The 27,530-nt window shown below is 37.4% G+C and overlaps 1 protein-coding gene across 4 annotated transcripts in view; it reads left to right on the forward strand.

The window, feature by feature from the left end:
* The window catches only part of AGPS (alkylglycerone phosphate synthase), a 78,203-nt gene extending 51,938 nt beyond the window's left edge, over window positions 1-26,265 (forward strand). For 3 of the 4 annotated variants that reach the window (XM_040070315.2, XM_040070316.2, XM_040070314.1), the window contains 13 exons: window positions 1,116-1,196; window positions 2,254-2,379; window positions 4,374-4,482; window positions 4,903-5,030; window positions 7,638-7,689; window positions 9,903-9,979; window positions 11,126-11,238; window positions 12,760-12,829; window positions 13,772-13,833; window positions 15,701-15,790; window positions 16,177-16,276; window positions 17,877-17,934; window positions 25,046-26,265. In XM_040070315.2, the coding sequence (XP_039926249.1) occupies window positions 1,116-1,196; window positions 2,254-2,379; window positions 4,374-4,482; window positions 4,903-5,030; window positions 7,638-7,689; window positions 9,903-9,979; window positions 11,126-11,238; window positions 12,760-12,829; window positions 13,772-13,833; window positions 15,701-15,790; window positions 16,177-16,276; window positions 17,877-17,934; window positions 25,046-25,167 (1,188 nt within the window). In that variant the 3' untranslated portion in view covers window positions 25,168-26,265. The remainder of the gene's footprint in view (window positions 1-1,115; window positions 1,197-2,253; window positions 2,380-4,373; window positions 4,483-4,902; window positions 5,031-7,637; window positions 7,690-9,902; window positions 9,980-11,125; window positions 11,239-12,759; window positions 12,830-13,771; window positions 13,834-15,700; window positions 15,791-16,176; window positions 16,277-17,876; window positions 17,935-25,045) is intronic. The other variant, XM_058421294.1, reaches the window with a different exon arrangement.
* Window positions 26,266-27,530: the final 1,265 nt, after the last annotated feature.

A 27,530-nucleotide genomic window follows, 5' to 3' on the forward strand; every position in this document is an offset into this window, starting at 1 on the left:
CATAGTTTTATGGCAGTCTAGAAATGAAGTTCTGTAAAATTTATTGCTAGTTTTCATCTTTTCATTATGAAGGAGCTTTATACCTTTAAAATGATAGATTTATGGCTACTTGGTAATGAGATGCTTCAGAAACAGCTTTGTATCTTTGATGTAAGGCTCTACTGTCTCGAAGTAGCTGCTGAGCTTATTAACTCCTTTAGCCTTGAAGGTAAGACCTGGGTTTTGGCTCAGTTTTCTCCACTCAGTGGTTCTTCAGTTAAACAAAGTGATTTGTTTCTGCAGAGTTGGTAGTTGTAGTTGAAGGAAGCTCTTCAGGTGTCTATGCAGAATGAAATCCAACAAGTACAGTAGTGACTTAGGCCTTCATTTGAACTCCTTGATTTACAGCCCACAGCTTTGACTTCTGTCAGGTTTGGGTGTGGCAAGGAAATGTGGTTAATTTTTGCTATCTTGCTTTTTTGTCAGCTAGATGTGTAGATAAGCATTGACTCAGAAAATAAACCACTTTCATGTGTCTTGAACAGCTGCCAGCCAGCTCTTGTAATCATTAATGAAGAGGGAAAAGAGGAAAATTAACGTGAAAGGAAGCATTGTCAAAGTTAAAATGTGTTTGTCTCAGAGCAGTTAAGATAATTGCTATAGCTTTACTATTTTAATAGACACCTAATGGTTATATTTATCTTATATGTAGGGTCTATACTGCATAAAACCTGATTTATATAGACATCTGAGGTCAGTTAAGCAGTTTATGTTGAAACTGAAGGAGCTGAAGTAGTTGGCTTTGAAAAATTAGTTAGCCCATACTTTGTGAGGGGGAAACTCCTGCAAGAGTTTTGATTTCATTCTTTCTGGCTTTTTTTCTTTTTATTCTGTAAACATCCCTGGTATAAATTGATGAGTATACGTGTTAGTCTCTTGTAGTTGTGACTGAATAAATTGAAATCCGTTGTGTAACAGTTTGAGGGAGTGACAAGCCTCAGCTTCCAGTGGTGTAATAACTGGAGTGGTGTTAATAGTAAATTATATGACTAAGCATGTTGATCCTATAGCATTAGGGAAGGAAATAAACAAAAATCTTAAACACTCATTCTTAGTTTCGATTGGCTTCTCAACAGAATCGGATCCTCTGGATAGATGAAAAGAACTTAACAGCTTGTGTAGAAGCTGGCATTGTTGGACAAGATCTGGAAAAACAGGTATTTTTATCTGGTTATGTTTCTAGTTTGGTTTTTTTAGTATTTTTCTTAGGTATTGTTGGTATCTTGTCCAAATCATTGAATTCTAGATTAATTCTGGTGTGTTTTCATGCAGCTGGTGAGAATTACATGCGATGGTTATGAACCCATCCTTCCTAATATATAAGCAGTAAACATACAAAGTTCCTGTGGTATAGAGAAAACCATGAGCTAAATGAATTGCTGTACACGGGATTGACTTCCAGTCTTTAAGTTAGAACCACTGTGTACAGCAGAACATAGTTAATGATCTGTGTTACATGGTATACTTAAATACAGCTGTCCAGCATGATTGTTATCAGTTGATCAGTGCAAACTGATTATCTCAAATGCACTAATGCACTTATCACTTAATGTGAGACTGCTTGGCCTTTAGTTCTTGCTGTTTGACAGCTTTGGTGTTGTAATTCTGGGGGCATCCAGTCAACCTCAGGTGCTGTGCAGATGGCAAAGCCGTGTTAATGCAGAAAAATGAGAAACAAGTGACTACTTAATGTACAGGAATGAGTGATCTGCATCACAAGTAGTTGACAATGTTGCACATAGGAAGCCCAACCAGATGGCTGTAGATTAAAACACATCTCTCCTTGAGAGAATTAAGTACAGGCAATTTGCTCAAATTTTCTGCAGACCTGCTGCATATCACATTAGGATAGAAGGAAGAAGAGATTAAGTGCCTTATTTATTGGCAGCATTTGTGCAGAGTTGGCAGTTACTTAAGTTATAACTTTTTGCGGATGTATATGAATTCACACCTTGTTTTGAACAATAGAGTTCTCAGTTCTAAAGTACTGGGGAGGAGTATTATAGGGTGATATGCAGCACAGGTATGCACAGTAGAAGCAGAATCAATTTGCATGTCATGTACATATCTAAGATAAAAGTTGAATAAATGGGTGTGTGATCGGGATATTTATTAAAAACAAACAAACAAACCAAACAAGTATAGCATACTGAATTTAGAGTACTAAGTCAATGCAGGACCTGTAGGATGCTTTTTTTTTTTTTTTTTCTTTAGCTTGCGGAAAGTGGCTTCTGTACAGGCCATGAACCAGACTCCATGGAATTCAGTTCACTAGGAGGATGGGTAGCAACACGAGCATCAGGCATGAAAAAAAACATCTATGGAAACATTGAAGATCTGGTAAGTAGTTTTAATACTTGTTATAATTTCTCTGTTCAGACATTTAACTTTCATAATGACTCACCGTGGGAGAGGAAAATTGTGGCTCTTTGTGTAATCTTCACTGAAATGCTTGTTTCCTTGCTTTTGATATTAGTACTAATAATCCTTATCGCTGTTATAAAATAATTTTCATTTGAGCACTCACTGACTAGCTTCAGGAATTGTTACCCTCTCCTAACTCTGGTGCTGTCTTCTATCATTCTGGACTCTCTATTCATCCAGCGTAATAATCACGTCAAACTTCCAGAAGTCCCGTGTTCTCTCCTAGCTGTTGTGTGTGCCTGAAGATGTCTAGATGAACTGTCTAACTCTGACAGCAAGCAATCTCCCCACCTTCCTACATGCCCGTGGCTAGCAGTATTTTTTAAATCACTAGGCTGATTGAATTGGACATGTGGGTGCACAGTGATGAGATCTATTGCTACCACACGATCCGTAGGAACACAGAGGAAGGAAGCAATGGACTGGGAATGGCAGTATTCTACTCTTGAATCTGTTTTAGCCATTAAAATGGTTCAACTTTATATTAACTCAGAGAATTTTTTTACTTTAAACATACTTTTTGATTTTAAAGTCTACATTTTCTGTTATAACAAGTATATTGAATATATTGAAGATAAATCATCACTGCTCAGATTTTGCTGGCCTTTTTGCTTTGAACTTCCACCTTTCTCTCATAATTTGTATAACCCTTGCACGTGTGAATTTTTTCCTTCTTTCCTGCATGTATCCATGTTACCTCAGGCTTTTTCATCAGTTCATAGTTCAGACATATTTGTTCCGTGCACGGATGTGATACTTCATTGTCAGTGACTGAGGCTGGCAGGAGCTACACAGTTTTTATTCAGCAGACCTGGCTGAAGTAAAACTGGTAGCACTTACAAAGTGTCATCGTTCCCCTGCTGCCTGAAGTGTTACTGAATGCTGTGGTTTTGCTTCTACTGGGAGTTGTGAAGCAGAAGGCCTCTCTCTTATGGAAGCATAACTTCAGGCTAAAACAGCTTCTGAAATTTTCATTAGGAGGAAATAGGATTGAAAATTGATTCAGAACAGTTCATGAGTTTCAAAATAGCACAGTGAGAATGTTTCAAGGAAGTGTTTACCTTCTGAGGAACTTTATATCTTGAAACAGTGTGTTGTATAAGCTGCCTAAAATCCACTCACTGCAGAATCATCGGTTCATAAATTGCAGATAGTGAAAGTTACTTAGCTACCTGTGCTTGAAAGTTTTAAAGCCATTAGCTGAAATTCAGTAATTTTGCTTCATTTAAAGTCACCACTAAAGAAAAGCTGAAACGTTACCCATCCGTGGTATAAAACAGAGGATTGAATAGAGGATTAAAAAACCCCACATATGGGTTTTATTGCATATGCCTGAATAAAGCTGGAAACAATAACACTGAAAAATGTTTTTTAAAAAACAACCTTCTAGCCCTACACCTGTGTCAGTTTCATGGCAGCTTTTATATTGATAATTTATTTCACAAAGCTTACTTCTGTCTTTCCTCCTAATTGAAATATTTTTATAGCAATCAATGACTGAATTATAGTAACTTTATCAAGCAGCAGTTCTAAAGCAAAGCTTAAGCAAATTTTAAACTCTCACTTTTTTCCTCTGTAGTACAATTTATACTCTGGATTAAAATCCTGGTATATATAAAGTTTTATCTGTGAAGTTCACCACTGAGAAGCAAAACAGTTTTAACAGGTATTGCCTGGATTCAGCTACCAGCTGATGTGATTTGTCATAGAATGGAAACAATCTGTTGTGTGGGGAAACCCATGCCATGTTAAAATAATGGTTGGTAACAGTCCTCAGGTTCTTGGAGTTGCCTACAGAGTGTCTAAAACCTATAAAGCTAAACTGTATCAAACTCAATATGTTTTGTGGAAAATAAATATAATAAAAAACTGTGCTTAATGCTAGTATTTATAGCCATTTGTTTAAACAGGTGATTCATATAAAAATGGTGACTCCTAGAGGAATAGTAGAAAAAAACTGTCAAGTACCTCGCATGTCAACAGGACCTGATATCCATCACTTCATTATGGGATCTGAAGGTACAGAGTAATTTCATATACTGCATCTTAATTCCGCTTCCGTAATGCTTGATTATTTGAGCATTTTTAATGCTGTGGCTTCCGGTGCGTTGATGGGTAGCATTGTGCAGGCATGAATTTCTTGTGTTAGGATAAAACGTTGAGACCTTAATTAGGACTGTGAAGTTGCAGCTTTTAACACTGCTTTAAATGGACCTGTGGAGTCAGCCTGCAAGTCTAGTAACAAAGAGCAGGATTTAGAGAATATTTTGTAAGAATTCACCATGTAAAAACTGAGAAATAAATCACCTGCTACTGCAAACTGAATTTTTGGGATTTCTGATTTACGTTAACTTACAACGTTCTGGTGAGTGTTAAGTTGGGTAGCTTGCGAGAAGTTCATCTTGCAACATTTTGCTCAGTTTTTCTCCTCTCCTGAAGGAACTCTTGGAGTGGTTACTGAAGTTACAATAAAGATTCGCCCAGTCCCTGAATACCAGAAGTACGGCTCTGTGGTCTTCCCCAACTTTGAGCGAGGGGTGGCCTGCTTGAGGGAAGTGGCAAAGCAGGTAAAGAGAAGCTGGATGTTGACTTCATTCAAGGACTCATGGATTGTAGCAGTAGGGGTATATTGATACTTCAGTATTTCTGGCAATTGATAACCAGGAATTTGAGGTAGGAGTCTCATAAGCATGTATGGTCCATGAAATGCAGGATATGGTCCATGAGGAATTTGGAAGTTACTCAGCTGAGGACTGAGCACGTTATGACTTCACTTGGTATTCTGAGCCAAAACATGGACAAGCCTTTTAATGGTTTGTTTCTGTGGGAGTTATTTTCATTTTGCAGCCTGAAAAATTCAGCTTTGTATCTCCTTCAGCTGAGAACTTCACCCTCAGATTAATTAGGGCTGTGTAGAAGGGACTAGTGTTTAAAGGAGTTGATTTGCAGCATACATGTAAAAGGCAGTTGAATTAATGGCTTTGAAGTGGTAAAGGGACAAAAGGAATGCAATGGAAGGATGTGGCCTGTATTTAGAAATCACTGCCTGGAGCACAGTGACATGGACAGGTGAGATGGATATTTCCAAGTGGAATTGTGCTTACACTGTAGTATTTAAATAGGGAATGGTGCAGTCAGATGGTTTCAGGTAGTGAAGTACTTAGGTATCCAAGTTCTGTGGTACTTTTCCTCAAGGCTGTGTTTCCAAACAAATCTTACTCTGTCTAGCCTCTTTCTCCACTGACTAACTTTGCTTTGCTCTGTGCAAAATATACCAAATTATATATATGAATGGTAGAATGTACCCTGAATTGGGGAAATAATTTCAGAAATGTTTTAATTAATGCCAAACTAAACACAGCTTTACATTTTTTCCAGTGATTGGTCTAAATTAATGGCTTAATGTTCCAAGCCAGATGTTCAAACTGGTATGTGAATGATATGTATATGCTAGTCAGCAGCACTTGCCAGTTTTTCTGTCGTGCTTCTACTGCTAGTGCTTGTCCTTCCTTTTAAAGGTACCCAAGCAGACTTTTTGGGAATGCTTAATCATATGGCTGATCAACATTTAAAATCAGTTAAGAGCTCTTGTCTTTTCCCTGTCTATGGGCTTAGTTGGAGGAGAAAAAAGAGGCGCTATTTGCCACTTAATGTTGCTCCATTTCTAAGCTTCTGTTGCTGCTGCTGCTGTTTCTCTGCTTACTTGAGCCTGAACTACTTACTCTCTTCTGTTGCCCCTCGCATCAGTCTCAGTAGTAATTACAATGATTGCTGTCTGAAAAGCTCTTTTTTTAATGTATCAGTCCACTTCAGTATAAGAATAATCAGCCTGCAGGTTGTGGGTGGGTTGGTCTCATTTAAAACCACTCCGACAGCCTTCTGTCGACCTGCCTGGTGAGCTCCCTTAGTTCTTCATGCTTTTTCTTCTTCTTGTGTGACCAAATACATATTAGTGATATTGTCAAGTGTGATCATGCCAAATGGAGTGAAAGAGCAGTACTTCCATATCCATGTGATTAGATGGTGACTACCCTAAAATTCAGACTTTGTCATGTTCCTCTGGCCATACATTTCAGTATGACTGGGCATGGCCATCAGCGATTATACGATGTAGGCATATGCTTGACCAGAAACTTACCTAACTGAAGGCAGCGGTTCTTACGGTTTTTCAGATTCCTGTTCAGTGCAGGATCTAGATGAGAGCCAAGTACAGATTTTGATTGCAGTCTGACAGCAGAGCATGGATGTACTGGGTCTAGCTAGGATGGAGTCAACCGTTTGCATAGCAGCATGTGTGGTGCTAGCTTTTGTACTTGCAACCAAAAGAGTGTTAACACACCTGTGGTTTAGTTATTGCTAAACAGTGTGTACAGTGTCAAGGCTTTTTCTGTTTTTTCCTCTCTCCTTACCAGCAACTGTGTTGGGAGCAGAGAAGAGATTACGAGGGTACGCAGTTGGGACAACTGATCCAAAGTGACTAAAGGCAGATGCCACAAAACATAAGGATCATAAATAAAACTAGAGGGGGATGTTTCATATGGGTTGCCATTGCTTAAAGACTGGCTGCATATTGGTTAGCTGATGGCAATTGATTGCTTTGTGCATTGTGCTTTTGAGGGGTTTTTTCCTCATTTTGCTTACCAAGATTTCTTCATCTCATGGGTTTTTCCTCTTTTACCCTTCTGATTTTTCTTCCCCATCCCGTTAGGGAGGAGGCTGAGTGAGCAGCTGTGTAGTGTTCAGCTGCATGCCAGGGTCACCCTCAATAATGAAACGTTTTCAATTGATTTTTATAAAGTGTGTATCTCTGATTACACAGAAACATAAGCTTGATGATGTACTAAACAATTGTACTATCTTTAATGCGTATGCCATTTTAGAAAGACACTCAAAATTTGAAAATCAATGTTTTTGGACTATTGGCTTGAGGCTAAACAGAAAATTCTCAATGGATTATATTTAGACATACCTAGTAGATGTTGCTATTCCAGTGAAAACAAGCTTACAGTCACCCCATTTCAGTGATGATGATAGCCAGAGGTCTCTGGTATCAAAGTGTGCTTTCTTAAATGCTATTTTAAAATGAAAATTTGATTGCAATGTATTTTGAAACCAGCTATGTACATAATCTCTTTATTCTTCCTCCCTCTTACTCCTGTAACTTTGCCTCCAAGAGATGTGCTCCTGCATCAATTCGCCTTGTTGACAATGCACAGTTTCAGTTTGGTAAGTATGTAGATCATCGTGGAGTATCATCTGTTTCCAAGGGTTTTTAGTAACCCAAGTCTGGTTTGGGTAGTAATTCTTTTGCTCAAATCTAGACAGAGGGCAGTGAGCCCAGAGTTCGAACTCCAGATAGTGCCATAATGTGAGTTTTGGAAACAGAAGCCTATCTTTTCTCTGAGGAAACACTATCAACTACTTGAGTCAGTAAAAAAACGTGCTCTGCCTATAAATGAGATGGGTTTTCTGCTACATTTCCTTCCTTGACATTTAGTCCGTTGGTGAGGTTGAAATTCTGGAATCACTTCTCCAATTTTGCTGTAAAGGAGCAGAGATTCTAGTTTTAAAATATAGTACTTGAAACATTTTCTTCCTAAGAGTATTAATGAGAAGTTGGATATGAAAAAAAAAAAAAAATCAGAATGCCAACACCTTATTTTCAGGGTAAGTGGGTTGATTCGTTTAAATTTCATGAAAGCATCTCAGAGATTCCTTAGAAGTAGTAGGTTTTTAAAAAATATTCTGATATCATAATATTTGATTGGGTGGGAGAGAGTCAATGACATACTTGTCCAAAATGATCTGTCTGTTTTCAAAAAAGATCAGATGTTGAAAATGCTGTAACTGTGTGCAAGTACATCTAAGCTGTTAGGCTTTAAGTTTTGAAAGTCTGTGAAGCTACCAGAAGATTCCTGAAGACAAAAGATTTTGTAAAATTTCAACTAGTTATAACACCTAAATAGGACACTGTCAAATATGCAGCACAAAAATTTCTCAGCAATTCTTAGGGAAGGCTGTCATTTTAAACTCTAGTAAATTTGGCAGAAGATATGTTCTGGCTCAAGACACTCTCGTGGAGATCCTGAAGTTCCACGACCTAAAAGCTGATAGCTTGCAGACCTTGCTGAGACCATGCTATTTTGATTGTATCCAGAAGATGAAAATGGAAAGTGTGACTGATCTTGAAAACCTCTACTGTAATACTTCAACAAGTCAGAATTTCTGAAGCTTCTTCTGCACAGAAGCCTCAGTGATGAATCTCAGCTTCAAATGACATTAATATAATGGTGTTGAGAAAGCTGAACTTCATTTTTCAAACCAAGGAAATTGTGATTTGTAAGAGCTGAGAGGCCCAGCAAGCTTTGCTGCTTGCTTTGCTCGCTCTTTTGTGTTACGCTATTCTGCTCAGACATGCCACACGGAAGGCAGATGCATTTCTTTTTATTTGGGAAGCACAAGTTGACCAATTGCAAGCTGTAAGCATACTTTCAGGTGTGTCAGTACCGATTTTTCTTGTAGTCATTATTAAGTAATTTTTTAGATTGTGGTTTAATAAATTCATGTTTTTTCGTGCTTTCTGTGTGCTTAGTGAAGTGTGCTTGTCGGTGTCCTCCTTGGGGTTTGTATCTGCAGAGAGGCTGCCTCTTTGCTTAGGAGGAAGAAAGAGCAGTCCGTTGTTGAAGTTTCAGGAGGAAATGCTTTGTGAAGTATTTTAGAAGGAAGTCTTATGTAAATGGTGCATAACTTTTTATGAATTGGGCTCACAGCGTGTAGGCCAGATGCCAGGCTGCGAAAGTGAAGCAGTAATGAGAGTTCAGAAGTTGTTTGTGACTGAAAACAATGGAACAAACAGTAAAAGACTTTCATCTCAATTAAACCCAGTCCTGAGGCAGAGATGTTAATTTAACAGGCTCCAAGACACCATTTATATATCCTGGTAATTTTAGTTCCCCGTTTGTCATTAAGGAAGCAATTACTGGCTTTATGTAGAAAACTTCACACAAGTGATATAACTGTTAAGGAAAAAATTGCTTGACTCCTAACTTGCACCATTTTTGGCTGTTGGTTTCAGTGCTTTTGGTATAACTTTAAAACAAGTCACAGATTTTTGCTTAGTTTTGTGGTGTAAAAATAATTAAGTGCTCTCTTAAAATTTTCCACATGCCATAGGCTTGTGAAATCTAAGCTAAGGCAACCTTAATTAAAGTGTCAAATATTTGTGCACAGTTGTACCTATGTCTTCAAAAAATTAATGAAACCTTTTCCTAAATCACATTCTAAATGAGTAGAGAGAATTCTCTTTAATTTTGATAATCAAAGTGCTCCAAGCAATTCTAGTAATGTTGACTACCAAGCCATTTTTTACTTGCCCCTTGAAGTAAGAATCTTAAAAGCACTGTTTGCCTTAATATGCCTTTTTCTGCTTTTTGCCAAAGGTCATGCTCTTAAACCACAAGTTGCTTCCATTTTTACATCGTTTTTGGATGGACTGAAAAAGTTCTACATCACTAAGGTAATTTTGGGGGTTTTAATATTGGTTTGAATTTTGCATGCTATTCATAAAATTCAAGATGTTTTGGTAAACTGCTTCTAATGCAGCTGAGTTTAACTGATACCACAGTGTAAGAACTTGAGATTCTAAAGGTAGTTTAATTCAAATGAGATTTTTGAAGAGTTATTCCAGGAGAGCTGTTGTCACTGGTCATACGTGGGTAAGAGATGAATGTACCTTGTCTGACTGTAACTTGGTGACAGGGGAAGACTGGAACCAATTTACCCAGCTGCAGACCAGTGATAATCAGTGAATACTGATGGAGCAAGGCCCACACTCTACTATATTTTTATCTTCCTAGATTATCTCAAGGCATGATCTACTTTGTTATTACAGTGAGCTAGAATTTTGCAAGATACTCAGGATATTTGGCAGATTTTCCCATATAAATTGTTGTTTTATCTTTCTGTAATTCATTCCTTTTTAACCTACAATTATTTGGTGCTAATATTATGTCACCTAGGCTTTTGTATGAAATATTTTGTCTTATTATTGATTTTTCCTACATATTACAAAACCAGAGAGTTCCTTCAAATATGGGTATTCAAATGTAGAAAATTTTCATTATCTTCCAAGAGTGAGCATAGTTCTGGAAGACAGTGACTAGTATTGATTCTGCTGGTTGTTCTTGGACTATTGAAGTGGGAAATAACATGTGTCTTGGGACTTCTTTTAATAGGGAATACAGATTCTGTTTAGACATAGCCCAGAAGTTTTTTCCTTCCCTCCACATTTGTGGTGGTCATAGTTTTCTTCTTGCTTTTAGAGCTGATAGAAATAGTTGATTGAATGTCTCTACTGCTCAAAGCATTTTAAGACCTGGTTTTTTTCTACAGCATAGGTAGATAGTTGTTTTGCCTATCCTGCTTTCTAACAGGAGAGAGGTGACGCATAATTTCTGTTATTTCAGTTGACCTGTCCTACCAAGGCAAAACTTAAGTGTTTTGGGAGTGAATTTTTGCAAGATTTTTTTTCCCCAATCATTCCTCTTAATTGCAGCAACACTTATGGACCAGGACATATGCCATACATTTGAGAAATAAAAACCTGTTCCTTGTATTCTGCCACATAGACTGTGACTAACAAAAAGTTTGTCTCTCTTTGCAGTTTAAAGGATTTGATCCCAACATACTGTGTGTAGCTACCTTGCTCTTTGAGGGTGACAGAGAGAAGGTTCTTCAGCACGAGAAGCAAGTCTATGATATTGCCACCAAGTTTGGGTATGCTTTTCAAAGAACATTTTCAGTGTAGAGCTGGGAATGAACTGTCCAGGGAAAAATTGCCCTTTCATATTTTTGTAGTGGTTACTGTGTGGTTCTGTTCTCAGTTTACTAGCTTAAAGTGGCAGCAGTCAATTAGCTACTGATTGTTCCCTTTGATACGTATGGCTTGTACTAACTCATAGGTAACTTTCCTGAAAAACTTCAGCTGCCTGTGTATTGCAGAAAAAATATTTACTAAATATAGAATGAATGTTACTAAAGTGGAAACCAGCCCTTTTAATTGTTTACAGGCATGGAAACAGCTTGTTTTGCAATACTAGACTGCATTTTGACTGCAGATAGGGAGATAAGGGTGATACTAAATTTTTGCAGAATTCATGTGAGTGTATGAATACAAGAAACTTGTTTAGTTAAAGAGTGCAGTGACTTTCTGTCCTACAAAGGGACAGAAAACACTCATTGAAGTGGCAGGCTGAGTAAAAGGTAAGTTTCTTTAGTTCTGCCTTCATTAAGCATGATTGATGAAAACCATCATTAAAACTGTGATTTGTCAAAAGTGTACTGTTACTGCTAATACTAGTCTCAGCTATTCAAATATACATATAAGCATTGTTTTATCCATTTTAAGGCTACAATTTCTGAAATTTGTGCTTTTGTTGTGCTTTTGTTCTGTTACTTCAACCATGAAACCTTTTGTATTTTGGTATTTCAAGATGATGGTGAATTGATAAGGGGGAAAACTTGTTTCTGTTAGATCCATTAGAAGATGCTGCTGTCTATGCTGCTTTATTAAGGCTATTAGTGAAGTCTTTAATAGTTTGCCCTAGTTTAATATGTTAAACCATTTAGTGGTTTTATAGTATAAAATACTTTAAATCTATGCTTCTTCAGGAAGTCTGATTTCACACTCACACCTACCCCTCTCTCAGATTTATGGGAGCTTGTAGGAAGACTGAGTCCAGATGCATAGAACTTTCTTGTTCTTAGAAATCAATAGTTAAAAACAAATGCTTTCATAATAATCCTTGATAGACTAGTGAAGGCAAGGCTTCCTTTTTCTTTAGTGCTATGGCTTTTGGGTCTTTTTTTAATTCATTCAGATATCATATGTTTTTGGGATCTCAAGTCTTGGGGTCTCATGACCCGTGCACATACAAGTACACAAATTTAGCTTGCTTAGAAATGTCCCCCATCTTCCTGTAAGTTAATATCCAGGGTACACTGCGTCTGCTTGTGTTTCTCCACTCTTTTGTGAGTTTTGAAGACTGTTTTTTAAGATCACATCAGGTATTTTGTTAAGTACGTCTCCAGGTTATGGAATGAAAAGAGAAATGAATAAAGGTCTGGTCTGAAGTGACTTCTAATTTCTAGTGAAGAGACCTTACCATTAACAATTTTAGCACAGCTTAGGCAGCTAAACTTGCACATATGCTTAATAATCAAAGTTGTTTTATAAATATTTTTTGTAAACTGGTGACTAATTTGGTGGAAAATTAATTAAATTCATGTAAATTGCAGTGGCTTGGCAGCAGGAGAAGATAATGGACAGAGAGGATACATGCTGACGTTTGTCATCGCTTACCTTCGGGTAGGTCAGCTTTTGTCTGTCTGCTGCAACTTCTGTGAATTAATGTAACAAAACATAGAGATGTTTCTTTGAAATGCCTTCTCTGAAATCTGAGTGCAGGCTGCCTTGGATGGTACCTCAGACTTCTCCAAGAGGTTGTATCTCTTCCATTTCTGAGCAGTGATTATTCATGGAATTTCATCGGCAAAACACCATAAAGACATTAATTTATATTCTTGTTAAGAAATTAGCTTCTCATAAAGGGTAGGGAGGTTAGATTGAAGAATCCACAGGATGAATGAAATCAGAGACTTGGAGTTTACTTGAAATACTCATGTGTTCACTTGTCTTTTTACTCTTCTTTGGCAATCCGCTTATGGCTGGTTTAAATCAGAATTCCAACATAAGGGTCTTATCGTGTAAACTGCTGCAGCTGTTTTTACAAATTTTAGTCTTACTGTTTGAGATTTTTTTATTTTTCAGAACAATATGCACATCCTGAGTGTTTCCTCTGTTGGGGACAAATCACTGAATCTCCCTTTATTTCAGCAGGGTGTGTGTAAGATGGAAAGATCTTTGTCTTTTTTTTCTATCTAGATAGTGACTACATTGCAAAAAAAAGAAATTTTTACTAGTTATTATACTGATGAGCACAGTGAAACTCTTGGCTTGGTACTGCAGTGATATAAATATTTGATTAGTGTAGATGCACTGACAGTCTGACAAGTTGTCTCACTGTAGCCATGACATCAAACTGTTTGTCATTGTTGTCTTTTAAGAGCTTCCCTCTTTCCATAATAATAAACTTACGTCACTGGGACATATGGGTGTTTTTGCTAAATTAGAATTTCTGGTTTTCTCCTGCCAACTAAAAAGCTCTTCACCTGATAGCTGTGTAGCATACACTGGAATCCCAGATGCTGATGCTGAATGTTACTGATAATAACATTACTCTTTTTATAGGACCTAGGCCTGGATTATTACGTAATAGGAGAATCATTTGAGACATCTGTTCCTTGGGATAGGTAAACTCTGATTACTATTTAGAATTTCTTAAAACTTGATTTCATTCAAATTATTCCTAACTCGTATTTTCTCATTAGGATGCTTATTTTAGGCCTTATGGTATTTGATGGAGCTGACTGTACCTCAGATCTTGCAGCTGTGTGTTCTTGCTAAGGTTGCTCAGCGATTACATATCGGAATTTTGTAAATGCTGTGTGTTGAGCATTCAGTAATATTTCATCTTAGGTTAGTTTACTGTAACAAATTTAGGGCTTGAAATTATCCTGTTTAGGAGGCAGGATATTGGTCACAATAACTGCAGTGGGGGATGAGCAGCCACGTGTGTGGGATCAGCAGTGTATTTCAAACGAATTAGTCTATAGTGAGAATGAAAAAAATTAAGTATATTTAAATAAAGTTTTTTTCTTTTTCCGGTAATGTAGGGAAATGAAAACTGAAAAGGTAACTTTTGCCCAGGAATGAGATGTTTTACTTAAGGGTATTTTATCTGTTAGCTATGGTTGAGAAACATTTGACCACAACTGAGTTTAATATACACAATCATTTTGGATGCTTCTGTCCATTTGGTAAGCCTGAAGTCTCTTAAATAGGACATAAAGTGATTTGAATCAAAGCTTTACAGCACTCAGTGCAAAGTCTGATGGCTTAAGCTGGCAGCCCTTGCAATTTAGTGGCAATTGTAGATTCCAGCCCCTGATTGTAAATTGGCAAACTAACCTAAAGAGTGTAGAAGAAATTTGAGGACAATTTTAAAGCAAAAGTACTCATCCTTTTACTTCAGCTTTATAGATTTTGAAGCATGCTAACTTCTTGGTCACCAATTTGTTTTGCCTCTCCCTCATTTCAGAAGACCATGAATTTTTACTTAAGGACTTAAAGTATTTAAAATTGTCCTCACCAAAGCAAATGCTTTGAAAACAGTTTTCTGCTTTGACTTGTAAGGACCATGTAACTTTCCATAAACTGATTAACTTGTTCTGCACAAGTAGCATACTTGAATAAAATATTTAGCTGACTTTCTTATTCACAGAATAGTTAAATTCTCTTGTGTTCTGTGAATCTTTAACGTAGTTTCAAATCTGTGTAAAACATCTTAATCTGAATTGTAGCACTGCAGACCATTGTGGGAGAATGTGTAACTGAAGTAATGGTAATTTGAAAAACAGTGATTTCTTTTGGTTGCTCTAGCACTTTGTTTGCACCTGGGTCTGTCCTAGAAGAACCTAAAAAAAAAAAAAAAAAAAAAAAAAAAAAAGGCGGAAAAAATATGGCTTCTGACAAGGTCTAATAGCTCATTGCCATGTTAGAATTACAGCGTTGCAAGTTGGCAGAGTAGTGCCCAGCTGAAGGATCTCCCATTTTGGTCTTGCAGCAGCACAAAGGTATGGTGTTTGTAGAGTTTGTCAGACTCTACTAACACCATACTAACTAAATTCCTCTTTCTACTAACTAACTTTCTACTTCTGCTTTCTACTAACTAAATTTATCAAGATTTCTTCTGTACTTGCTAACTACTTTGCCAAAACTTGGAGGCTGTTTTGCTAAGAAAGTAAAGACATACAGAAGTAGGTAACCTCCTCCCTTTTTTTTTCCCAAACACTTTTGACACCTCTTCTTTATGAAGAAGAGCTTTTAGGTTTTCTGTTTCAGAATAAACTTGCTATTCAGGAGAAGTGCAGAAAAAGCAGTGGAGTCTTGATGTGGACTATTCTTAGAACAAAGTCTAATCTAGTTAACACTGATTTTGAAGGTACTTTTAAGTTCTATTAGATTATGCCTTTTAAAAAGGTTGATGAAGTTATTTTTTTAGAAGTTGTATAAAAGCACTTACTAAAATCTTATATTTCAATGTGTTTCCTGTTACAGGGTTTTGGACCTTTGTAGAAATGTAAAGGAAAGGATAGTACGAGAATGCAAAGAAAAGGGTGTTCAGTTTGCTCCTCTTTCCACCTGTAGGTAAGCCATGCAATAATCTAAATTTTTCTTGCATCATTGTTTATTAAGAGATCTAATGATGACATTACAAATACTTGACTTTCCTCTTGAACCTGCAGATAGATTACGTGGAAGAGTGAGGAATTCAAAGGATTAGTAGCACTTCCTTAGGCTTTAAACTCTTGCTTATATGGGCAAGAGTCAAGTGCAATGACTTAGGAGCTTCAGCTTTCGAAGTTATAGCATTGAGTCGCTCATGGATTAGGACCAAAAAGGATAAAAAGAAATTTAAAAAAGATGCTGTCCCTTTGAATAAAATAGGAAGTAATCTTACAAATTTTATAACGTCACCTAGTAGTTGACTTAATATCATAAAGCTTTGTTTGTAATGCAGTTCTCTTCAACAGGGTGACACAGACTTATGATGCAGGTGCATGCGTCTACTTCTACTTTGCCTTTAACTACAGAGGAATTAGTGATCCTATTCATGTCTATGAACAAATTGAGGTAATGTATAAAGGAACAATAGTCAAAGGGGGAAAAGCTGTATTTTGTTCTGAACCAGTTGGCCAAGCTTGCTGAATTTTGCAAGAAAGATCTCAAAAGGCTGTTTGTAAAGCTTTGATCATTATCAATAATAAGAGGTACATGTTAATAGTTGATCAAGTAGAGAAAGACTACCAGGTGACTTGTTTTAGATATCGGTACATCAATAGTTCCGAATGGAGTACAGAGGAGCTTGACTTAGAGTTTCTTGGTTGGCAGGAAACTTCAAACCTTAAACCCCAAATCCATGGGAAACTAGTCTTGCCTTGTTCCATTATTTACAAAGCTACTTCTTCTGCTGGATACTCAGTCTGATAGTGCTGCATGTAGAGAATAAGGAATGGTACTGTCTTATGCCATTTCTGTTAGGCCTAGGTAAGCACTGGTCTAAGTCCAGTCTGTTAGACCAGTTGTAAGCTGCTTCAGCATTGGCCAAGAAGCTCTGCAGTAATTCTGCTGTAACACTTGGGCTGATGAAACACTGTACTTACCTAGTTAGGGGAGATTAATATCCTTGTTATCTTCAAGATGTAACTCTTAGAAGGACTATGGCCAAACTGCTTTTTATCCTACCTTCCAGTTCCTAGCTCGAACTTCAGCACCAGGAAATTGCTAATATGACTGGGTTATCATTCTTCTCATGCTTATTCTTTAGAAATTTCTCTTGAATTTGGCAAGTAGATGCAGAGTTTTTTTCTACAAGTTCAGAGGCTTCCATGCTGTTGTATATAGGGCAGAAAGTAATACTTGAGAGTTTATTTAATGAAGCTTTACTTATACCTAGATATTACTTTTATTTGAATTGGTTTCTGTGATGACCTGGATGCACATCTTCCATTGTAGTGACTAAGTTTAACCTGAAAAAGGGAGTTTTATGACCAAGTATATGTACTCTATGGCAGACTGAAAAAAATCTCTTAACTACATAGCTACAGTTATATATGTTATTCCTAAAAAAGTACACTCTTTTGAAAAAAACATGTAGTGCTTGGGCTTAGAAAAGCTTTCATTGTTACACCTTCTAAGCTCTCTAATTATTCAGAAGTGAATGGCAAAGAAGATTCTACAACTTGAACGTTCTTAACATAAAAAACTAAATTTTATTTTCTGCCAAAAACTGCACCCATGAAAGGGTTGTAAATACCTCACTGCCTCACAACCAGGATCTTGGAGATCTGGGTTGAAATCTGATCTGAAGAAGGATCTTGAGTCACTCTGAGCCTGTTTTCTAACTTCTTTATTGAGACTTAATCATCTTCCAGATGAGCATCCCAGCTACTGGACTGTTTAAGGGGCAAGTGATCGAGAATGTCCTATTCTTGAGTAATATATTTGTTACAAGAGATGCCATTTGAAATGTCTTGGCTTTGATAAAGTTTTTTTAGAAGACTCTTACTTAGCTTTATCTGCAGGCTTGAACTATAGTGTTTACCTATATAATGTACCCTGATTACTTCAGAAACTTTTCATATACCTGTATGAGTGCAATAGCAAGTATTTCATGAAATCAAAAAATCTTGTGCAATTGCTGTTGAATAAATACTATATCTTTCAAATTTAGAGGGCTGCTAGAGAAGAAATACTTGCCAATGGAGGAAGTCTTTCACATCACCATGGAGGTAATGTTTTCAGTCTAATATTAGTCTCTTTGATACTGCTAAGCATTCATTAACACGTCAAATAGTTTGTAGTAGAACTCTGAAAAATATTTCATGGCATTAACTGAAATTACCGGAGGAAGGAGATCTCCTAGCATTTTATTTAGAAACTTCTCACTCTTTTTCCAATTTGATCAGTTTGTCTTATGCAACTTTTACAGATCCATGTGTAGACATATATTCAGTTAGAGACTTTAAATGGGAGTTTCGCAGTTTTAAGACAGTTTTGTGTCTCTTGTGGCTCTGTGAATGCTGTTAGCCCAAATTCCAGAGCACTTAGGCAAAGTATCTGAATAAAAGAGCCAGTGACTTTAAACTGGACTATGTTGCAATCTACCATTTGTTGCATAATTGATATTATGTAAGTGTTGGTTTTACTGGCCTGCTGTCTGCTAAGTTCTAGTTACCTAGTTTCCTCCCTTGGAGTTTGGGAATTATTTGTCCTGTGTTACTAGCTTCTCAACAAAGTATTTTGTGCTTTAATATTAAGAACCAATGTCATGTATAAGCGATACTTCCTATACTTGATGCTTTACATATGCTTTTCCCACATACATAGATAGTCTAATTTGATTGCATGTGTCCTATATAATGCTATGACTTTGGATGTCAGAAGACTTGTTGAGAAGTCAGAGTGGTTTGTGCAGCTACTTTCTTGAAACTGATTATCTTAATGTATTTTGTCTCTCTGCTCTCTTGGGGCATTGCCTGGTCACAGATATAAGAGCAAAGAAGAAGTGTAATGGTTTAAAACTAGAGAAAAAATTTGTAATTCTAAAAGCTCTGTGTGGGGGAAAAAACTGAAGGGCAGAAGCTGTGCTTTAAAACATTTCAGTGACTTCCTAGACTTGAAGATTTTAGCTAGGGCTGTTTTCAGGCATTTTGCTTTGTGATGGAAACTGAAATGGCCTCTACTTTAGCAGTATCAGGATACTGAAGGATGTGTAGGTGATAACATGAGTGAAAAGGTTTCAGTATTTTTTGTTTGATATGCTCTTATGGTCCTCTGATTACATCTTCAGTATGGTGGTGCAGTCGACCTGTCAATTCTCACATATGGGATGTGGAATTACCAACGTGATCTACTCTCTTGCTTTCCCTGCTGTGGCAGCTCTGTTTTACTGTGACTAGCATTTCATCCAACTCGCATGCAGCTGGAGCTTGCCACACATTTGGATGTATTTGCCCTCACCATATAAAACCTTGCTTACCACGTGTTGAACAGGAAAAAAAAAAATTATGTAGCATTTTCAAACCCTTGTATGCTTGAACCTTGTCACTTCACAGCTTTGAAAACTGGGTCTGTTTGACTTTGTATGCTCCTGTTGTATGCATAACTGCCTCTGATACTGATACATATTTTCCACTTTGAGTGGTCTTCTTTGGCAGTTCATTGTGTTCAATATTCAAGATTAATTTATTCCAGTGCTTAGTAGATGTGGTCCTGAAAATTAGCCTAATATTGTCAGTTTTATTTACTGACCTTCAAGCCTTGTCACTCTTGGCACTGACTGGTCTATTGTATGGGGCAAAAGAAAATAGTGGTGCAATTTCCTTTGGTGTTTGTCTTGTAATTGTGATTAATAACAGTTGTTTTCACTATCTGGAAACAGACAGGCTGATTTGTCTGCCTACAATCACACTGTGATAAATGGAGCTATTTTAACTCTGGGTTTGTGTATCAAAGAAAACAGATGTAGTCTGAGACTTGAGGCTATAGGAAATACAAAGCCTGCTTAAGTCAATCTTCATATACTCCTTGAGTGAAGAAATGGTCATATATGACAGTTTGAGCTGTGTAAATGTATAAATTACATTACATCTGGGGAAGTACCAACTGCAGGTAGGTGCACAGTGAGAACTGAAATCATGGTACTTTTAACTTTATGAAGAGTAGCTTCAGAAGGACTTTACTGTGCATAAGTCTTCCTTCCCTCCACCCCCCATTATAGCTGTCATCTTTCCTTGACCATCCTGTGCTTAGAAAGGGACATTGCACATCTTCAAGCACAGCTTTGATCCTTCTGCTTTTCTGGGCACTGGGTATCTTTAGGTTTGAGAGTCATGTAAGGTTGCTAGAAAGCCATAGAAGGTGTTTAGAAACTTAGCATTTAAAAAGCAGCATTAGGAATGACAACTTCTTGTAGAAGTTTAAGTTCAGATAAATAAGTATTCTAATCATTTATGGCAAGCCCTAAAAACACCCATATGATGTATGCATGAATTTCTCTTTTATCAGACATGCCTTTTTTTGTACTCATGAAATTACATACTGAGGAAGTATCAGTCGGTATGACTGGTGTATAAATACAACTATAACCCCTTTGGGATATACCATCAGAAAGGGAGATGGTTGGATTTGTACCTGATCCCTTTCATATTACCAAGCTAAGGACTCCCGTAAAACTAAAGAACAGTGTAAAAAGTAATGATTTATTGCTTCCCTTTGAGGGACTCTTTTAACTACAGCTAGTTGCTTAAGGAAACAATTATCAGATTGTGGGGTTGTGGAAAATAGCCCCATTTAGCCACTTAATATAATAGAACTAATTCTCTTCTACTTTATAGACAACTGGTTAAAATAAAGGTTGACCAAGTAGCCCAGGCTGCACAGGTTTAGCTGTAGTATCAATGGCAGTTAATGTAGGAAAACAAAAAATAAGGAAAAAAAACCTTCACAACACTGAAAATCAAAGCAAAACCCCCAAAACAAAGGAAAAAACAAACCTTACACCTTGTTTGCATTCAGTTACAGGTTTGACATTGCAATTCTTCAGCATTAGCTGTGGCTTAAGTTGTACACTGCAGTAATTAACTCGGGCAAACTACAAAATCTGAAATTATGAAGTTCTTTTGTGAGGGGGAGTTGAACACATTCTTTTCTCTTTTACACAGGGGAAGCAAAAAAATCTTCTATCCTTAGGTTGAGCATACTAGAGCTTGCTCTACTCATTAGAATGAATTGGAACTGATACATTTGTTAGACATGCAGTAACCTCATGTGACATAATACAATAACATAGTTGTATTTTCATCTGTGGTCTGTTGAAAGTCTTAATAGTATAGTCATCTTCAGTGCCTTTTCAAAAAAAAAAAAAATAAAAAAGGAAAGGATCTCCTGATTCATCAGCACTGAACTTGAAAGATTTTCAGCTGTTAAGATACCAAGTGAAAATATGCAAAGTGTTATGGTAGCGGTGTTAATTACGCAGTGGGCTTGGTGTGCACTGGTCCAATATACTCCACTGCTGCCACGTTTTACGTCACTGCACTGACCTTTCTCACTACTGCAGAGTTCTCCCTGGAAGAGTAATAGCATGTTAAGCAGTTTACAAGGGTAGAGAGCTGCTTTTTGGAGGCACAGCTAGCTTCAGGAAGAGCAACAGCTGGATGAGCCTCATCCTTCTTAGGACCTATCACTGCTGCTCCTTTGGCAAAGCTGTTGTTATGCAGTAACTGACTCTTCAAGTTGAAAGGACTGGAGCAGAGGTAGTCCAGAGCCATGTGCAGTGCCGCCAGAACCTGTTTCCACTGGGACCACACAGTGCTATAAATCTGTTCTGCATGGGTGTAGTGTAATTCCTAGAATCAATCAGCTACATGAAAACTTTCCTTACAAAACTGTTCATGTGTGCCCTGGTACTTCTTATTCCAAAAGTGAGAAAATCAATTGCTGCCTGCTGTTTGCTCACTCCATTTTTTGCAGCCAGACTTTTTGTAGCTGTCCAGATGCATTTTTGAAGATGTGCAAGTGAAAAAGGGCACTGGAAAGAAGAAAACTTTTCTGATGAAACCAACATGGAGCAGCATGTATCAGAGCTGGGGAAAAGTTACTTAGCCAGTTCATATATCTCTTTCATATGTGGACTAGAATGATAGATAAAAACCTAAAAATAAAGTTGGTGTTGGACTGTCTTTGGAGTTGCTGCTGAACAAGCTCCTTGCCTTTCTGATCAGAAGTACCCTGTGAGAGGTGGGCTCCCTGCCATGCTGTGGGGTTTGCACTCGGTGGAATAGGCTGGGGTTCAGATTGGAGGTTTCTGGCTTCCTGGCAGTGAATGTTTTATAGCACTATTAGACTGCTCAGCACACCTCAGGAACAGGCCACTTGCCACCTGTAAAACTCAAAAACTGATTCTCTTGTGCCTCATCTTGGATGCATAAGATCACTGAATCACAGAATGGGTAAGGTTGCAGGGGGTCACAATGGGTCATTTCATCCAATTGCTCTGCTCAAACAGGGCCATCCTAGAGCACCATTGCACTGGGCTGTGTCCAGAAGGTTCTTGAATACCTCCAGTGAGAGAGACTCCACACCCTCTCTAGGCAGTCTGTTCCAGTGCTTGGACACCTGCACAAAGCAAAGAAATTACTCCTCGTGCTTAGATGGAATTTCCTGTGCCTGTTGCCTCTTGTACTTTTGCTTGGCACCACCAAGCAGAGCCTGGCTCCATCCTCTTGACACACTCCCTTCAAATGCAAGTTTAAGTGTCTTCAGAGGAACAACATGCAAGAAGGAAGGGCTGTCTTTGTTTCCAGTTGGGACACAAGGATTATGCATGTGATGCCGTGTATAGCTGAGGGGACAAGTAGTAACTTGCTGTGCTAATCTGCTACAAATACATTGTTAATAATGTTATGAGGTAGCATATAGAATCAGGTGACTTTGATCTCTTTTTTAATTGTGCAAAGTATACTATGCTGTAAAGCCTGTAAGTGGTAGATGCTTGTCTCAGTTCTAGTTTTGTGCACGGTCTCCTATCACTTCTAGATAAATGCCATCATGTAGGGCTAAAACTGAAAAGTCTACTTTCTAGGCTAGAAATGGGAAGTTAGTTTTCTGTAGTCTGTGATAAGATCAGACTTAACTGAGATCTTGTTAGGGAAGTTAAGGCTTCCTTAAGCAAAAAGCTGTTCTTTAGCTAGGCTTAAAGTGGAGGTAAGCAACTTTGTCACTTGGAATTATTTTTATGTTCACTCTAACATCTTTTACTATTATGGCATTTTCTTCCTCTTTTTCTTTTCTCATCCTTGAAGCCATTTGGGTTGTCCTGTGGAAGAGGTCCAGCAAATGTATAGCACAGCACTAAACTGAAATTTAACAACATATAAATGACCTGTGGTGCCCTCATTTTCACAGAGCCTTTCTTTCACTTGGTCTGTTTTCCATTTTGTCTGATGGACCAGCTTAGAATTACGACAGATTGTTTCAAAGCTTTTTAACTCTAATGTGAAAACTTCAGTGGTTGAAAACTCCACGTATATTTTATTGACTTGAACGGTAGGAGCAGGGAATCAGCTTTGCTGTTATTAAAGGGTTAAAATCTTTTTGTTGAGCGTGTTTGTGAAGGACTGCTGGTAACTGTAGTACAGCTTTTTTTCTTTCCAGTTCACTAATCAGATGTATGTTAGATTTATTATTGCAAAAGTATAAACCATAGAAAATTTGACAAGATAGATGTGTAAATTATCACTTTGACAGAACTAATGATGCACTCCAAGCACCTTCTGTTTTCCAGCACTTGGTGAGCAACTTCATTAAATATGCAACGACTGTTTGGTGCTGCTCAGACAGTAGTTCAGTTCCTTGTGGAATTGCATTATTACTGGAGGTGTAAAAGAGGCAGGCATGCTAGCTGTTGGGCATCCTGCTGTGATTCTAATGTGCTCCATCTTGTTGGAGCAGTTGTTTGCAGTCTTTTCAGGACAATTACATCCATAACCACAGAACACATTCACTGAAACTACATTACAGATAACAGTTGAGAATAATAATGACTGTTCCTCAGCTGCCTATGTAAGAGCCAGTGTGAGTGACTTGAGGGGATGGTCAAGCCACATCCACAATTCAGGTGTTTTGTAGCAGTATTGAAGTTATAACAGATAAAATTCAATCACATCAGACAGTCACATCATAGTGACCGTATATTCGCAGATGGGGATTCTTTCTTGAGCTGGGGCTGCAAAATACAGCCAGGACTCCTACCACATGACAAATTCTTTTGTCCTTCAGTTGTGATCTTTGATCTTAACACACATGCTGCTAGTAGTCATTTTCTAGCAAACTGCAAATTTCATTCTGTCTCACATTATTTGCTTTTCCTGTTGGCATTGTGACTGGCTCATATTCCTTAAGGTATAAACAAATATACTCTGTTCTCCAGAGGTGTCCCTGTAATTTATTACTCTGATGACAGTTTGATGGTTACCCTGAAACAGGGCACAAAAGATGGCTTGAATTTAGCTTCAGATACTCTTAAAGCTTCTGTCCCTCAAACCTTTACTGTCTTATCATACTGACAAATGGATTGTGTTGCAGGCTTACAAGTTAAATGCTTGAGTGTGTTTAATGAATAATATGTCCACAGTTTTGAATGATCTGTTAATCAGAGTTGATGATTTGTTTAATTAGCATGTGAACACTTGACCATTTAACTGGACTATTGTGAGAATTTAGTGAAATGAGTTCTTAAAAGATTGTTTCAGCTTTGTTTGTATTTGGTATGTGTTATGAATAGCCTTTTTTACAAGGGAAACAAAGCTCTTGTGTAATGGTATTGAGCAATTACCAGCCAGTATAGAAGTTCCTAAATGAAGTTCCTAAATGAAATATTAGGCCATCTTCATAGAAACAATTTTTTTGCTATTTAAACCAATACTGGTTTAAGCTTGATTATTGAGTTAAATTTTCACTTTAAAGTAATCAAGAAGTGCGAGGTTCTGCTTTTTAGTAATCTCCTGTACAGTTTCCAACTTAAAATTAGTTTGTGGCTTTTTAAAACTTACTACTGATTCCTTGTCTTAATAGAACATGTGATTTCTGCCTAAGCTTCATCTAAATTTCATAGTTTCTAAAGAAAGTAGACAGTGTGGAACACAGTCTTCCTCTGGGAGTATGCTGAGCTTAATGAGCTTGATAGTCTGGTGGGCTCAATAAATCAAATAAAGCAAAACATTTCTCATTTTTGAATAAAAGCATTTATCACACAGTGTTTATTCATTCATGGTCACAAGATTGATTGGCTCCTAGAATCCTGCCATATATTGAAACACTTTGTTTTTGTTTTTCCAGTAGGCAAATTGCGGAAGCGCTGGATGAAGGAGAGCATCTCTGATGTTGGCTTGGGAATGCTGAGATCTGTTAAAGAATATGTGGACCCCAATAACATCTTTGGAAACAAAAATCTTTTATAAAGCCCTGCACAAATGATGTACTAAGAATTAAAAATTACTGTTGAAATTCCTCCATTTTCATTGTACTGATATCCCAGTAATCAAATATAACATAGGCTAAACTTTAAAAACTAGTGACTTACATTGATTTTTGCTACTCCCTTCCCCCTTCCCCCAAATAAAGTGTAAACATCACTGTTAATGTTTATGGACTTTTACTTTAAAATGTTCTAACCTACTGGGCACAAAGTACCAACCAGGAAATGCAAAATTGGGGTTCCACGTTGGGCTAGGCAGCACAGCTGACAGAATTTTCAGTGCTGGGTACTGACAGATGTTTCTTACTTAAAGCATCCCCTGCAAGGAGGATGAAGACTGACAACAGTGTTTTCTACAGAAGCAGCTGCACAGCCCAGCCTCTTGCTAAAGGAAAGCTGCTAAGAGGCAGATGAGAGAACACCAAGGAGTACCTCCCTGTACTGGATTAAGTATGTAACAGACTTGTAACCAGCAATTAGAGTACAAGTATAGGCTTTCATCAAAAGATAAAGTGTAAGTCAAACTGCTAAGAATTCAGTAGTTCTCACTGTAATACTACTGGAAAATCTTACACAATTGAGCTGTTCTGCGTTGTATTTGCATTGCTGGGATAATCTTTAATTAATTGTAGGTCAGTCACTAAGTTTTGTACAATGGACGTTTCTCAGTGTATGTTGAAAACAGGTTTGTAACAAAATTTTGTGTTCATCTGTACTTCAGTCCTAGTGTGTATGGGTTTTGTTCCTGTTGTGTTTGTTTTGCACAGATGCAAACTACCTTTTTCAGTTATTCAAATCAAACTGCCCAGCACTGTCTTTTGAAACAGTCACAACAGTTTAATAAAACACTTAAATGGACAACCTACTGTCATCCTGGAAGTGAGATTTCCCCTTTAAGTTTTGTACAGTTTCCTATGGCCTTTATGAATAATTTATTTACCTCACAAATAGCCACAATTTTAATTGTCCATTGAACTTTATGAAAATGAAATATTTTCTTGATCAGTATCATGTGAGAGTAAGCATTTTTACATTGAAACTTGAATCTTAATCAGTAAAATAAACAAAATATTTCTCAGTACTCATGATCCATTTTTAAGGTGGGTTCTTTCTTAAAGCAGATTATCCAACTTTTTGATAATTAATGTATATGCAGAAGATAGAAAAAATACAGAGAACACTGTCTCTAGTCAACTGCTTCACAGCTCTGTAGTGTCAGTTTGGACACCTTTTGTATTGGTTGTGCCCTGATAAATTGCATTTTTGTTTTTAAACTATTTTAGAATACTCTAATTAGCTTTCGGTTTTGGTAATATACCAAAAAGAGTATAAAACGCTTGAAAAATACTGCGTATCAAACAACTCTGAACTTGTTCTGAGAATAATTTCAATGCTGCAATTCAAATGATTTTAAAACGTGGACTCTCAAACCCTGACTTTAAACTGCATGCTGTCAAGGTAATTAAAGAAAACTTTTTCATGATCTTCAGGTCATAAGATAGAATGTTCATGTGGTATTTTTAATGCAGCTGGATTTATTTTGAATGGTCTTTATTTCACAACATTTCAATATATAAAAAGCTGTTCTCTTTTCTTGTCCCTAGAGTTTGTATTTCAGCAGTAACCAAAACAGTAGGTGCAGTCTGTTGTGGGAAACTGAGCCTTCGCACTGTGGTTAAGTGTTCCTTACGTACACAAAGGTGTCTCGGTGAGGGAGTGTGCAGCGGCAGGGCAGGGACTTGCTCACCTCAGCTGCTCGCTCGTGACTCCCTGGCCACGGCTGGCGTCTTGCTGATGACTTGGGTCACTCCCCAGTGGAGACCTTTCTGGGAGCTGGTAAATATGAAGGGTGTTTATGTGCCTCAATGAAAGTTTGTGTAACTATGAAGAATTAATTTTGAAGAAAAGCACGTGAAGCTTTTTTGCAGAATGACAGCACAAAGAGTAGAACAAGTAGTCATAGCTTTAGTAGTACTGATATCTTAAGATTTTGAGTAAAGTACAATGCAGCTCTACAACATCCTTCCCATTTTTTAATTTTCTGACTATGGTTTCCTCTTTTTTTTTTTTTTGTATTGAAAATACGCAGGTAAAAACCTTTTATACTCACTAACCTTTAAATAGTCGCTGACTTCTGAAGTGATTTAAAATGCAGTAAAGATTTTTACGATATGTCAATTGTCCTGTGGGAGGATGAAATAACAGGCTACAAGGGTCCCAAAGCACTGTCACTGGATAGCTCTGAGGAAAAGATTAACTCCAAGTGTAATGAATATTGCTGTTTTCCTAAATACTGTCTTATGAACTGGTCAGAGCTTAGTTGAAACTGCAGTTGAAACATATGTA

Source organism: Hirundo rustica, chromosome 7 (genome assembly GCF_015227805.2).
Source record: "Hirundo rustica isolate bHirRus1 chromosome 7, bHirRus1.pri.v3, whole genome shotgun sequence".
Taxonomy (NCBI): domain Eukaryota; kingdom Metazoa; phylum Chordata; class Aves; order Passeriformes; family Hirundinidae; genus Hirundo; species Hirundo rustica.